Source organism: Megascapheus bottae, chromosome 19 (genome assembly GCF_031878675.1).
Source record: "Megascapheus bottae isolate mThoBot1 chromosome 19, mThoBot2.hap1, whole genome shotgun sequence".
NCBI classification, from domain to species: domain Eukaryota; kingdom Metazoa; phylum Chordata; class Mammalia; order Rodentia; family Geomyidae; genus Megascapheus; species Megascapheus bottae.
In genome coordinates, this window is record NC_143527.1 from 12,787,413 (window position 1) to 12,801,760 (window position 14,348).

Genomic DNA, 14,348 nt, shown 5'->3' on the forward strand with positions numbered 1-14,348 from the left:
GTAAAATTAAAACAACATTTATAGTTCTGCAGCATAATATAGAAAAACACAATATACAAGAACTCAGAAGGATGAAAAGGATCTGTTAAGAGAACCACAGAGCCACAAAATAGGTAAATCCTATTTACCTATAGAATGGTAAATTCTTTTTTTCTAATAAACTTCAATCCCTTGTACATTTTACACTATGTGCAACATTAAATATTTATAAAATATTTTAAGATACTAATAAATAATCCAAATGCAGAAGGAAATTGAATAAGACAGTAAAAATTTTAGCAAATCTGTTTTCATAAATATCTTTCTAAGGTCTTCTATGAGATTATAACTCAGTGATATTGGGCTTGTTTAGTACATATAAGGCCCTGGGTTTAATAATGAAAATCACAAAAAATAGCCAGACCTGGTGGCTCACGCCACCAAGATCTGAGGATTATGGTTCAAAGCCAGCCCGGCACTAAAAAGTCCATGGGACTCCTATCTCCAATTAACCACTAGAAAACCAGAAGTGGTGCTGTGGCTCAAGGAGTATGGCACTAACCTTGAGTTGAAGAGTTCAAAGACAACACCCAGGCTCAGAGTTCAAGTCCCATGACCAACCAAAAAAACATAAAAAAAATCACAAAAAGAATGAACTTAAATTTTTAAATGAAGTCTCTTATATGAATATTTAAAGAGGCAAATCTAATTTAATAATTTAAATTTAGTGATCTAGTGCTTTAAATCTGAATCTAATTACAATTGTGTAAGAATGATCATATCTGAGTAAGGCCAAAAACATTCATTTGAAATCAATCTACTGAATTTGCAATGACAAAATCCTATCAGCTCTATTTTATACTTACTTTATATAATTTATTAAGTAAATAATAGTTAAATATCAGCTCAATAGATCATTCAATAGGTCAAGACTCAATTGCAAAACAATTTTCCTAAGACTTTTACTAATGTGGAAAACAATGTTACATAAGATACCTTCACCATAAAAGTAAAATCTATTCAATTTAATTTAATAAAAGTAAAATATATTCAATCAATGACAATATTCATTTAACAATTACAATACCCATTAATAAAAACAGAGAAATAGCCCATTAAAAGTATATAACAGCAATGAGTCTGGCATTAAAACAATGCTAATCAGTAGAAATCTGAAAAGATTTTAGGTAAAAATATGATACAAAGTTGAAGAATTGGAGAAAGAACAGTTAAAGAAACTTGCAAACAGTAGTTAAGCATGTATTAATAGTCTGTTGAGACAGGTGTTTAGATTAAGAAAAGACTTTAGAGTTCATCTCCCATTTGGCATCTAGTCTGTATAGTGGATAGGAATTTATTTTTCTCCACTATCTACTTAACATAGGAAACAAGCAATTATTTCGCTTAGTTCTTTTTCTTGGCTTTATATTTTGTAGGACATGTAAAACTTAACTGTAAAATATGAAAGGAGAACCAGGAGCCTGAACATTCTAACAATTTATAAGAGAATTTTTAAAACAACTAGCACTTTTCTTATTTAGAACAACTTCTCCTTTTCCCTTATTACAATAACTTTTATTTAATTGAAACCTGATAAGTACAGGTACATTTAGCTACCACAGAAGTATATTTTCATTGTCATCTAGTCCAGATGTAGTCAAAACTCATGAGATTTAGATTATCTTTGAAATACTTTAAATAGAAAATTCAACATTTCATTTTATAAATATTTTCTAAACTGTTCTCAAGGATATGCTATGTAATTTATTAGCTAATATTAAGAGGGGAAAATATTTTGCTCATCTTCTGCTTTTAGGGAAGATTAGTAAATAATCATAACTTTGTGTAAATGTACCATCTTAGTGCTAAATGGAAAGGGCATTGTTAATTCTCCTTTCATATTTTCTGTAAATTATTCTAGATTGCATTTATATGCATAATGGCAACACAATCCTCTTTAGTTATCCAAGTGAAATATTCATTTGTAGGTATCAACTTACACTACAGTTTTCAGGTGGAACTAGAAGTTGAGTAATCTCGCCACCATGAACACAGAAGATATGTTTCATTTCTCCAGAAAATATGTCCCAAATTATGACAGAAAAATCCACACCTCCAGATATCAGGTGTCTTTGATCATAGCGAGCTGAGACCTGATGAGGATATAGCAAACATGTGACTTTGTTCCGGTGACCACGAAGTGTTCTGTGAGGTGGCCAACCTGTAAATGAGGTTTTGGATTTAAAAATGGGAAAATTAAAGTCTTACAAAGATTCAACAAGTAAAAATAAACATGAAATGCCAGAAGAACTATAATTTTTACCACAGAAGAAGCTTCCAATTTTACCTCTTCTTTTGTTTGTTTTGTTTTAGTAGTGAGGCATTAACCCAATACCTCACAGTCTTGCTTATTAGCTTTTTCCCTCAAAGGTAGTATTATACCACTTAAGCCACACTAAGATTTATCTGCTCAGGCTTGCTTTGAATCAGGATCCTCAGATTTCAGCCATCAAGATTACAGGCATGAGCCACCAGAGCATGGCCCAATTTTATCTTCTAAAACAGGTACAGTAGCTACTGTAGGACTAACCCTGATTTCATGTCAAGTACACATGAGATTTTAAAGAAATAACTTCAAAACAATTTTAATATTTCAGTAATAATTTCCATATCAATTATAAAACTAAAGGAAACGAGTTTGTTATCTATGGTACATTATACATAGTATTACAGTTAATTTCACCTGCTTCATGGCATTAACCAGGCTACTAGAAAATTACCTACATGTTTTACATTACATTTCTATTGGAAGAACTGTTCTAGAAGGTTAGCAATATTGCTAATAGTTATTTCCTAATCAATAAAAATAATAGTCAATGAAGTTATTCATATATATTAAGAGATAAAATTGAATACTTCTTTGTTTAGTCATTATATGGAACTCATTACAAAATTAGACATTTAATACTTCATTATATGTACCTTAAACTTTACATAACATATTAACAACTATTCTGATAGTTGTTAATTTCTTAAAAACAGAATAGAGGCATTTTCAATATCAGAGTTTCAGAGTTCTCAAAGCATGTTAGAGAGGTGTAGATCTTCAGTATACCTCTTCGAAGCATGTGTTCTCCTTGCAGAAGCTGTACAATGGCCGTCTGTGTGGCAGGTACAATGATTATGCTTCCATCTTCACGACCACATACAAGTCGGCCATGTGCTGGGATGTACACACTTGCGGTTACTTTAAGAGGCTCATTACTGTTGGGAATCACACTTAGCTGATCTATAATTCCAGCAGGACAAGGATTCAGTTTATCAAATGCCTCTTGCAAACTAATAGAAGTTGTCATTTTCAGCCCTGAAGAGGTTTTATTTTGTATTGAAAAGAAAAAACAAAACAAAACAATTAATCATGTTTAATAAACTTCAAACATTAAAATAATACTGGTTAATTCAATAACAGACCAAAGACAGCTGCCATCAATATAATGATTGGAAGGCAATAATATGTGAACATTATAAATTTATTATTTAATGGTTAAGATTTCAGATGTTAAGAGTATTAAGAAATTAATGCTCATAATTCATTATTACCTTCTTCACCTTCCTGTTTATCTGAAGTGTCTGATATGTTCCAAATATTTAATCTTCCAGAAGAATCACCTTGAATTAATAGCTTATGGAAATATTCTTTGCATCCATAAAAGAACCGAGTAACAGGAGGACAAATTAGCAACTGTCAAAAAAATGTATTCAAATATCTTTAGCTGTATTTTAGATCAGAGTATTTTACACATTAATATTTTTTTCAAATAACAATGTTTGACACTTTGCTTCATTCCCTATTTAAAAGGTGGCTGGGGCTTGACTGTTCAACATTATTTTAATTCTATAGCATCATATCCATGTCAACAACAGTATTTAATAAGAATTCAAGGCCAGGAGCGTGGCCTAGTGGTAGAGTGCTTGCTAGCATGCACAAAGACTCACGTTCGATTCCTCATTACCACATACATAGAAGAAGCCAAAGAAGCACTGCGGCTAACGTGGTAAAGCTCTAGCCTTGGGAAAGACCAAGGACAGTTCCCAGTCCCTGGTTCAAGCCCCATGACTAGCAAAAAAAGAAAAAAGAATTCACGAAAACAAAAACTATACAACTTTTCTCTGAAATTAGTATTAATACTTCATGTTTTATAAAAACTGGATAATAGCCACAACAAGGAAATTTACTCGATTGCCCATTACACAGACATGAAAAAGTCTCTATGTACACAGTAAAAGGAAATAAATCCCTTGTCCTTCATTTTTTTGTCACTCCTGGTTAGTAACCTGGAACAACAGCAAAATGACAGTACCACGCTTATAAAACTAAAGGAGCATGAATATAATTTCCAACCTCTAGTACAATATCATCTTTACATATACAATTTGAACCTAACTTGGTATGTTAGGTATGGACTACTTAGAAAAAAATATTCATCAGGGTCTTGTGCTTTACTTTCACTTTTGAAACAAAATTTTTTTCTGCTCAAAAATCTATGTCTTCAGAGAAGTCACTTTATAAATATTATATTGTAGTGATATGAAAATTAAACTTCAGAGTAGAAATGCACAAATACTAGACTTCTAATGTATATCTTAGCCTGAAAAACAATAACACTTGTTTATTTAAAATAAATTTACATTATCGGTATGAATTTTATTAAAAAGTCAATACTAACATGTAATCAACTAAAATCACTTGAATTGTAAAAACAAACATGTATTGCAAAATAAGCAAAATTTTGAATGTGCTTATAACTGACCAAATCAAGAAGTTTGACATCTAAGTGCCTTGAATTGTACTGATCTTCAAATGATTAGTCAGCAAAAGACACCAATAAATATATCTGTGGCAAAAATGTAATTAACTATCAATTATAAATGATATCTAAAGAGTTTTACCTCTTTATCTTTTCTATCCAACAGGCTATGTTGTACAGGAGGAATTAAATTTTCAACTGCTTTTCCCACATCACTGCGGAATGAATCACTTGCTGGAAGGCAACTGAAAATGAGAAAAATCATAAAATCATAAAATCCATTTAAAGGGCCAGGAGCCTACGTAGCCCAGATGTAGAGTGTTCCCCTAGCATGGCCAAAGCCCTGGGTTTGATTCCTTGGTACCACATACACAGAAAAGGCCAGAAGTGGCACTGTGGCTCAAGTGGCAGAGCACTAGCCTTGGGCAAAAAGTGTCCAAGGACACTTGTAATCCTAGCTACTCAGGAGACTGAGATCTGAGGATTGCAGTTGAAAGCCAGCCCTGGCACTAAAGACTTTGGGACTCTTATCTCAAATTAACCACTAGAAAACTGGAAGTGACACTGTGACTCCAGGGGTAAGGCCATAGGCTCCAGCTAATGATCTCAGGGACAGCACCCAGGCTTAGAGGTAGGGTGGTAGCCTTGAGCTGAAGAGCTCAGGGACAGCACCCAGGCACAGAGTCCAAGCCCCATGACAGAAAAAAAAAAAAATCCTCTTAAAATACTAGCAATAAATATCTTAGCATTCCATATGATGATGAGTGTTTTTCCAATGATTTTCATTAACAATGGCATTAAATAAAACAATGTTATATAAACAGTACCCTTCAAATAAAAATCTACCTCATTTTTATATTTGAGGTTAAATTGGGATATAGACCTACCTTAAGATGCTCTAATTTGTTTTATACCATATACATGTTCACTTCTTCAGATTTGTACCCCAAGTTCTAAATCCGTTTTTTTTCTTTCATTAAACTCCTAATGTCTGACCCACTGCATACCTGGCAGGAAGTTTGTAAATATAGCTTTGCCCGTTTTCAGTCCAAATGATTACTTTATCAGCAGACACAAAGTCCCCACCAGTCCATGTCTGCCCATTTTCACTGGGACCGGAACACAAAAGGGAATAGTCTCCAGCATCAAATACCTATAAGAAATAAGTAATTAATAAGCTACTCAATGGTGTTATAGGACCCAGCAATATTTTAACTGACAAAATTCTGAAAAATTTAACAAACTCAGACATGCTGGACACTGGTAGCTTGCACCTAGAATCTGAGCTACTCAGGAAATTAAAATCTGAAAGATCACAGTTCAAGCCAGTCCAGACAGAAAAGTCTATGAGATTTTATCTCCAATTAATCAGCAAAAATCTAGACTGGAGAAACAGCCAAGCCAATCCACAGCCCTGAGTTAAAAACCCAGTACTTCACTGTGCACTAGTAGCTCATGCTCATAATCCTAGCTATCTCAGGAGGCTGAGAGCTGAGGATTATAGTCCAAATCCAGACACAGCAGTAAAGTCCAGAAAGACTCATCTCCAATTAACCACTAGAAAACTAAAAGTAGCACTGTGGTTCAAAGTGGTAGAGCATTAGCCTTGAGCAAAAGTACCTCTATAATCATTACTTCATCTGACCTTAGAATCACCACAGGTGATCAGCAGGCTACACGTTATAAATAAGAAACTGACCCAAATAAGAATTACACCACTTATAAAATGCCACATGCCCAATAAGTGACAGAGGTAAGTCTAAAAACTCTAGGTTTTACAATTCCTAGCAGAATTGTTCTTCCTATAACTTTCAATATTTAATGTAAGAACATTCTAAATTGTTAGCAGTTTGCTTAGGAGTGAGAATTCTTCATTATAGAGTTTTTACTTTTTCTTTTGAGAAAAATGAAGCTGTTCGTGTAAACATCTTAAAATTAAGAAGTCCTAGAAAATAAAATATTAATTGGGATTAATAATACTGTGCAAAGAAATGTTCAACTTGCAGATCTTCACTACCAGTATTGACGTTGTACAAAAGAACCCAAGCAGTAACAAAAAGTACAAATTAAGATCAATAAAATATAGTGACTAAATTATTCCATGAACCCAAAACATATGGCTATAAATTCAGCTATGTCACAATTTTCCAAAACATCAAAACCAGGCATGAGTATCTGTGTCAAGCATATCCTTATGATTATATTTGGAAGTCTGACAGGTGAGTGCCTTGAAGGATAAAAACACAACTTTTTTTTATAGACAGGCATCTTACCCTCCAATATTTGGAGCACACAACCAAAAGTGACCTTTGTGTGAATGCACAAAAAGAGATGCTTTGGCAATTCTGACAATAAATTGGTTTGGATTCTTCCTCAAATATTGGCTCAGTGTCCTGAAAAAAAAAAAAGAGAGAGAGATTTGTAAAATTTCAGGAATAGCTTGTCAGTTAAAATTCTTACACAATAATAAAGACACCAACAAAAAATAAAAGCTTGGCCGGGAGTTTGGCCTAGTGGTTAAAGTGCTTGCCTAGCATGCATGAAGACCCGGGTTCGATTCCTTGGTACCACATACATAGAAAAAAGCCAGAAGTGGTGCTGAGGCTCAAGTGGTAGAGCTCTAGCCTTGAGAAAGTCCAAGGACAGTGCTCAGGCCCTAAGCTTAAGCCCAGGACTGGCAATAAATAAATAAAATAAAACATATATTTACCTTTAAAAAAAATAAAAAAAAATAAAAGCTCATTTGTTCAATCATTATGTCAGCTCCACTAGTAACATAGGAGGCAAAGTAACAAAAAGATAGTTGCATCAAAATGGTTGAGCACAAATGCCTTTGCTTCAGCTCTGAGATTTAAATCTGGAATAATGTCAGTGTTATCACTGTGGCAATGGCCACAATTTTGCACTGAGGTTCTCTTGGGGTTATATGTATGTTAAAAAGAAACACAAAACCCATCAATTCCTCTAGTTTCTTCCAAAGTCCATGCCTACCATTTCCCTCCCTGGACAGAAATGCATCTATATTATCAGAAAAATCATCTTCCCTCCTTTAAAACATGAGCCCAAAGAACTAAGACACCAGAGTAAAAATGTCTATTGTACATTTTGGATAATGTCATAGTTTGAAGATAAAATGTTCCCTACTGGCACAAGTGTGGATGGTGCCCCTATTTTGGAAGGCTCTGGAAACTTCAAAAGGCAAGGCTTCTCTGCATCACTAAGGGTATGACTCTGACAGTTATATTTGATACCCAGGTCCTCCTTTAGTCTGTGCTTCCAGCCAACCAAGAACTAAAACAGCCTCTTTCTCACACACTCCCCCACGATGACACTTTACCTCACTGTGCGGTCCATAAATGGTGGAGTCTATAATTATAGACTGAAATCCCTGAAATCAGGAGCCAAAATAAACCATTTCCCTTTAAGTTGTTCATGTCAGGCATTTTGTTAGAGTGATGCAAACTTTATTTGATGTAGGTGGTTTTGCTTTATTCTTTTCCCTTAAGTGACTACCTTTTAACATTTAAACAAAAGTTTTAAAAGAAAAGATTTCCTCTTTTTTTTTTTTTTGGTCAGAGCTGAGGCTTGAACTCAGGGCCTGAGCATTGTCCTTGGACTTTCCTCAAGGCTAACACTCTACCACTTGAACCACCACTTCTGGCTTTTCTATGTATGGTATCAAGGGATCAACCCTGGGTCTTGGTGCATGCTAGGCAAGCACTCTACCCAAACTCCCAGCCCAAAGTTGTCCTCTTTTATGTTTATCTACTTGGTATTCTGTGCATTATGTTTTCTTTTTCCTATCCTTGATGGACCAGAGGTCTCCATCCAAAAGGAAAATACAAATTCCCTCATACAGACAGCACACAAAGGATCCTTACATGAAGTCCATAAAACTACCAAGATGGAAGAGGTTTTCCTTTTCCTTCCCCTTTAAGAATGGAAAGGAGTACATCATTACTAAAACTTCAGATGACATAAAAAAAAATGAGGAACTCATTCCCAGGCTCATGTGTCTCACCTGCATGCCACTCGTTTCAGAGCTAACGATCCACACCTTCAAGATGCCAGTCACAGAGAGTGCCACCACAGTATCCTCTAGACCAAAAAGGGACAGGGGGCCACATTACAAATACAGTACTCTTTATTTGTAAAGACTAAGATGACCTCCTCCAACACAATTAAACAACAGTGTGTTTTACAATGAGGAAAAAAAAACAATCAGCAGATTTTGAAACATTGGCTAATATGGAGCATCAATAATTTGGAACGGAAATAAATCTCTGCCTATTTCTCTTTTTTTATATCAGGTAGAATTTTAATTTTTTAAGTTTCCTGAGATGTCATAGAAAGTCCTTTGTTTAAAATATTTCAATGCCAGAAAAAAATTCTTTTTTTATTGTTGGGATAATGTATAATGTATACAGGGATTACAGTTACATTAGTCAGGTAGTAGGTATATTATTTTTCACACATTGATGCCCCTTCTCATGTTTTTGTCTCCATTTCCCACCCCCTACCCCCAATCATCTTGTTTCCCCCCTTCCCTTTCCTATTTCAAATAAACAAATAAATGTGTATACAATATACCAGGTAACAAAGTCAGATACAGTAACAACATGAAATTTGGGGTCTTTTTGTTTGAGTTTTGTTTTGTTTTGTTTTTGCCAATCCTGGGTTTTGAACTCAGGGCCTGAGCACTGTCCTTGGGTTTTCTCAAGGCTAGAACTGAGCCACTGCACCAATTCTGGCTTTTTTCTATATATGTGGTCTTCATGCATGCTAAGCAAGCATTCTACCACTAGGATAAACTCCCAGCCGATTTTTTTTTAAATATCCAATATATCGCATGTTAATTTCAATTTTTTTTATTATTATTTCAATGTCAATAGTGGGACTTGAACTCTCCCTGCACTTTTTCACTCAAGACTGGTGTTCTATCACTTTAATCACAGCTCCACTTTGGGCTCTTTGGTGATTAATTGGAGTTAAGAGTCTCACGGGCTTCCCTGCCTGGGATGGCTTCAAACTGCAGTACTCAGATCTCAGCCTCTTAAGTGGCTAGGATTACAAACAAGAGCCACCAGCACTGGTTTCAAATGTTTATAATTGCTGTGTTAAAGCAAAAGTTATTTTTCAAAAGATTCACAACTTTCAAGACCAATTATATAACATCTCAGTAAATTAAACAGGAAATTGTGGTGCTACAGTTCCGAAATGGCATTATACACTGACCTTGGGTCCGGTGGGATCGAATAATACTCATAGAGCTAATCCAGTCAGGTGATATCTTTGAGACTAAAGAGTACAACACCTCAAGGCTGGTAGCATCCACAACAAGTATTTCAGGATAATGTCCATGGCATAAAAGCCTTCCTTCACGCTGATTTCCAACAGAGAACTGGTAAAACTAAATTGATATTAAAAGTTCTTTAGTTTAGTTGCCTGATTCATATACATTCACCAAGCTTACTATAATTCTCCAAAATGTTAAATACTTCCAGTACTAATTCCATAACATGTACTACATGACACATACAAACATACAGCAAATTATGCTAATACTTTAAACTAACAAAAATCATTATTTTCCTAATATCCTTTGGCAACTACTTAGGAAAGAGTTCATAATTCTCCTTTATCCTCATCTCTAGAATATAAAACAAGACTTTTTTATGTATGTGTGCTGATCCTAGGACTTTCTTGCCTGGACTGGCTTCGAACTATGATCCTCAGGTCTGACTCTCTTGGGTAACTAGGAGTATAGACATGAGCAAAAGTGCCCAACTTGAAGCAGTTCTTAATAGGTCTTTGCCCCCACATGAGAGAGCCATGAAAGACACATGTCTCACTTATCACTACCTTCCTACATTTTCCTTTGTTTATCAAATCTGTGTTAGGTTTTTCCTTCATGACAGAAACCGTATTACATAAAAAAAAAAAAAAAAATAGTCCCTGGAACCAGCCAAACCTGACTTAGGAATCTGGTGCCAGAAATGACTCACTGTGAGACATCAGGTCATCAAATTTGTCTAGGTCTTGGCATCCTTACATATAAAGGGATATAATTCTGTTTAAATTTAAAGATACAGAGGAGACTAAATGAAACACAAAAAAATGTCTACATAGTATTTTCTCAATTAATATGGGTTCTCTTCATTTCCCTTTCAAACTTAACTGATCATATTTTTACATACTTCATAATTTCCCAATCTTCAACATAGTTTAAAAAAAAGTAAAGTGAAGCAGAGAGAATTGAACAATAATACAAAGGTAAGAAAAAATGTGTATCTGAAACAATAACTACAAATATACTACTCTACACATTAAGCCACACATGTAAAGTGGTTATCTCTTCTAAAGAGTCTAAAGAGTTCAGAAGTCTTCAAAAACGAACAACAACAAAAAAGAGCCCCAAAGACAATTGTCTGATGATGAAAAAAGATTTGTCTAAAAAGTGGGCTTAACTGCACCAATCAGTAAGGGAATCCAGAAAGAACTGTATTCTTTTGGATCTAGTGTAATTATTTAAGAAGAAAAAAGCTGGGCGCCAATGGCTCATGCCTGTAATCCTAGAGGCTGAGATCTGAGTATCATGGTTCAAAGCCAGTCCAGGCAGGAAAGTCCATGAGACACATATCTCCAATTAACCACAAGAAAACCACAAATGGCGTGGGAGCTCAGAGTGGTAAAGCACTAGCCTTAAGATGAAGAGCTCAGGGACAGCATCCAGGTATGGAGTTCAAGCCGCACAACCACCCAGAAAAAAAAAAAAGTAAAGGAGCTATGCTAAAATGTGTGTATAAGACTTGGTGACACAGGTGCACTCCTGGGAGGGCTGGATTCTTCAGGAGGTGGTGTCTACTTGGTGGCTGTTGGTCATCGCAGACACTGACAGGCCTTTGAACAGATATTAGTCTCTCCTCTTCCATACTTGTGCTTTCTATCTCTAAGGCAAGCTGTCTTACTCTGCCACATGCTCCCCGCCAATGCTTCCAGCACTCTACCAGAAGCCTATAAGGAATAGGCCTGTCTGATCATGGACTGGAATCTCTAAAGCAGGGAGCTACAATAAATGTCTTCTCTGCAAAATTTATTATTTCAGGTATTAGCTTTAATAATGGAAAATTGACTAACACAAGCTCTAATCTGAGAAAGTAGAGTAGCTCCAAACAGAGGTAGCATGATAACTGGTTTAACCAATATGCTTCTCCATTAGTCTCCCCAATTTTATTTCCTTTACCAATTATATTACCTTACAAAGTATTCTTTCACTATTAATCTATTTTCTTATCCAGTCACCCCACCTCACTGTTTTTCACATAAAAACACAGATCTGATGCTTTAAAACACGTTTTAATTGTATCCTTTGTAATAAACTGTGCTGACTTACCTACCAAAATAGATACTAACCTGTATGCCAGTATGTGTGCAAGCTAATTTTGTAAATTCAATACATCTGCCATCATTCACATCCCAGAGGCACATCTCCCTAAAAACCAAAATAATAGCTAGCTTTTGAATCCAATTTCTAAAGGCATTGTTCAATATGTGACAGTAATTTAATCTCCCTTTAAAGTTAATATATGACAGAAAAGTAGCATATTTATTGTTGGTATTGGTCAAACTCGTGAATTCTCTCACCTACCATTCTAACTCCACCTCTAGTATGTCTATCCTCCTCCCCCACCCCCCCACACACCACCCCAATCCACATCTGGATGTGTTTCTGGTTCCTTTTTGGTTGGTGGAGCTCTGTGAGTAGATACGAGCAGGAATACTGTGAGATCCTCCAGAATGCTCTTTTCCTTCAACCTCTGTTTCAGATATTGAGTGATTTAGAAAACTGTTACTCTCTCGCCCCAGATCCCTCAAAGTAAAGATGGTAATGAAGCAAAGACCCCAAGAAAAAAAAGCTAAAAAAAAAACAAAAGCCGGGTGTGGTGGCTCACACCTGTGATCCTACTCAGGAGGCTGAGATCTGAGGATCATAGTTCAAAGCCAGCCCAGACACTAAAGAACTTGAGACTCTTATCTCCAATTAACCACTAGAAAACAAGAAGTGGCGCTATGACTCAAGGGGTAGGGCAGTAGCCTTGAGCTGCAGAGCTCAGGGATAGTACCCAGGCCGAGTTCAAGCCCCATGACTGACCAAAAAAAAACCCAAAGAGTGGCCAGCTAGGAGTTTGGCCTAGTGGAAAAGTGCTTGCCTAGCATGCACAAAGACCAGAGATAATTCCTCAGTACCACATACACAGAAAAAGCCAGAAGTGGTGCTATGGCTCAAGTGGCAGAGCTCTAACCTTGAGAAAGCCCAATGACAGTGCTCAGGCCTTGAGTTCAAGCACCAGGACTGGCAAAAAAAAAAAACAAAAACAAAAACTTTTAAACTCATGAAAAGCATCATTGTTATCAATGCAGCTTGAAATACAGCACTGCAGAAAACAAAGTTAAAGACAAAGAAATTCTGAACATTTACAATCTAAATAAAATACTCCACTGTGATTCTAAATTTATTACAATTTTACTATGTACGTACAAAAAAAAAATCTTATACAGACAGCAGTATGGCTTAGTGGTAGAGTGCTTGTGTTTACCTACTAAGCACAAAGCCCTGGTTTGGATTTCTTAGTACCTCATACACAGAAAAGATCAAAATGTATCATGGCTCAAGTGGTAGAGGACTAACCTTGAGAAAGCTCAAGGACAGTGACAAGCCCCTAAATTCAAGCCCCAGCCAGAATGGGAGGGAGGGAGGGAGGAAAGGAGGGAGGGAGGGAGAGAGAGAGAGAGAGAGAGAGACAGAGAGAGAGAGAGAGAGAGAGAGAGAGAGAGAGAGATGGGGGGAGGGGAGAGAGAGATTCATTTAACAGAATAATAATAAAATCTAATTACCACTGGGGTGAGCACAGGGAAAGTAGTGACCTTGCCCATATTCTTTACCTGACCTATGTAAGTGCAACTCCTCTGTATATCACTTTTATAATAATAATTTTAAAAATTAATGAAAGATACTAGAAATTGCAGGGGCTTTCCTAAAGATATCATATTTGTCTTCTCACTTGATACAGAACTGTTTTGCAAAGAACATTAAATTTCAAACAAGAATTCTAATAGAAATTTTCCCTTAACTGTTATTGTCCCTTCCCTTTGTAAAAAATTACATGAAGTTCTCTTCAAATACAAATTACAAGAAAGGAGAAAACAATGTCTAATATACTTTCCAAGTTCTCCAACCTAATTAAATAGTATATTATATAAATGTATTACTTTCTGCACATCAAAAACATTGTTCAAAAGCTCCTCACAACTGGGACCCCATAGCCATGGACCCGCCTCTCCAAAAGAAAATTACATTCTAAGACTTAAGAACACAACCCATTATAATCATTTATCAACACACATACATGTCATTGCACAAACTTCCACAGAGTTTCATCTCCCACTTTTATGCCAGCTTAGCCTCATTCAGTATTTAATTCTCAAAGCTCCCCGAAAATTCAACAAAAAATATCATGAGTATTAATGATACTGTATTAACTTTTAACTAGTCCTAGTCTC

At 35.7% G+C, this 14,348-nt stretch overlaps 1 protein-coding gene across 1 annotated transcript in view; it reads right to left on the bottom strand.

Annotated features, from left to right (window-relative positions):
- Wdr7 (WD repeat domain 7) overlaps positions 1-14,348 on the bottom strand; it is a 256,133-nt gene that overhangs the window by 229,221 nt on the left and 12,564 nt on the right. Inside the window, exons 4-12 of the mRNA XM_090353041.1 lie at positions 12,201-12,279; positions 10,023-10,197; positions 8,809-8,885; positions 7,061-7,180; positions 5,795-5,940; positions 4,930-5,032; positions 3,580-3,721; positions 3,095-3,343; positions 1,980-2,200 (exon numbers count right to left, since the gene is read on the bottom strand). Coding sequence (XP_090209167.1) covers positions 1,980-2,200; positions 3,095-3,343; positions 3,580-3,721; positions 4,930-5,032; positions 5,795-5,940; positions 7,061-7,180; positions 8,809-8,885; positions 10,023-10,197; positions 12,201-12,279 — 1,312 coding nt within the window. The remainder of the gene's footprint in view (positions 1-1,979; positions 2,201-3,094; positions 3,344-3,579; positions 3,722-4,929; positions 5,033-5,794; positions 5,941-7,060; positions 7,181-8,808; positions 8,886-10,022; positions 10,198-12,200; positions 12,280-14,348) is intronic.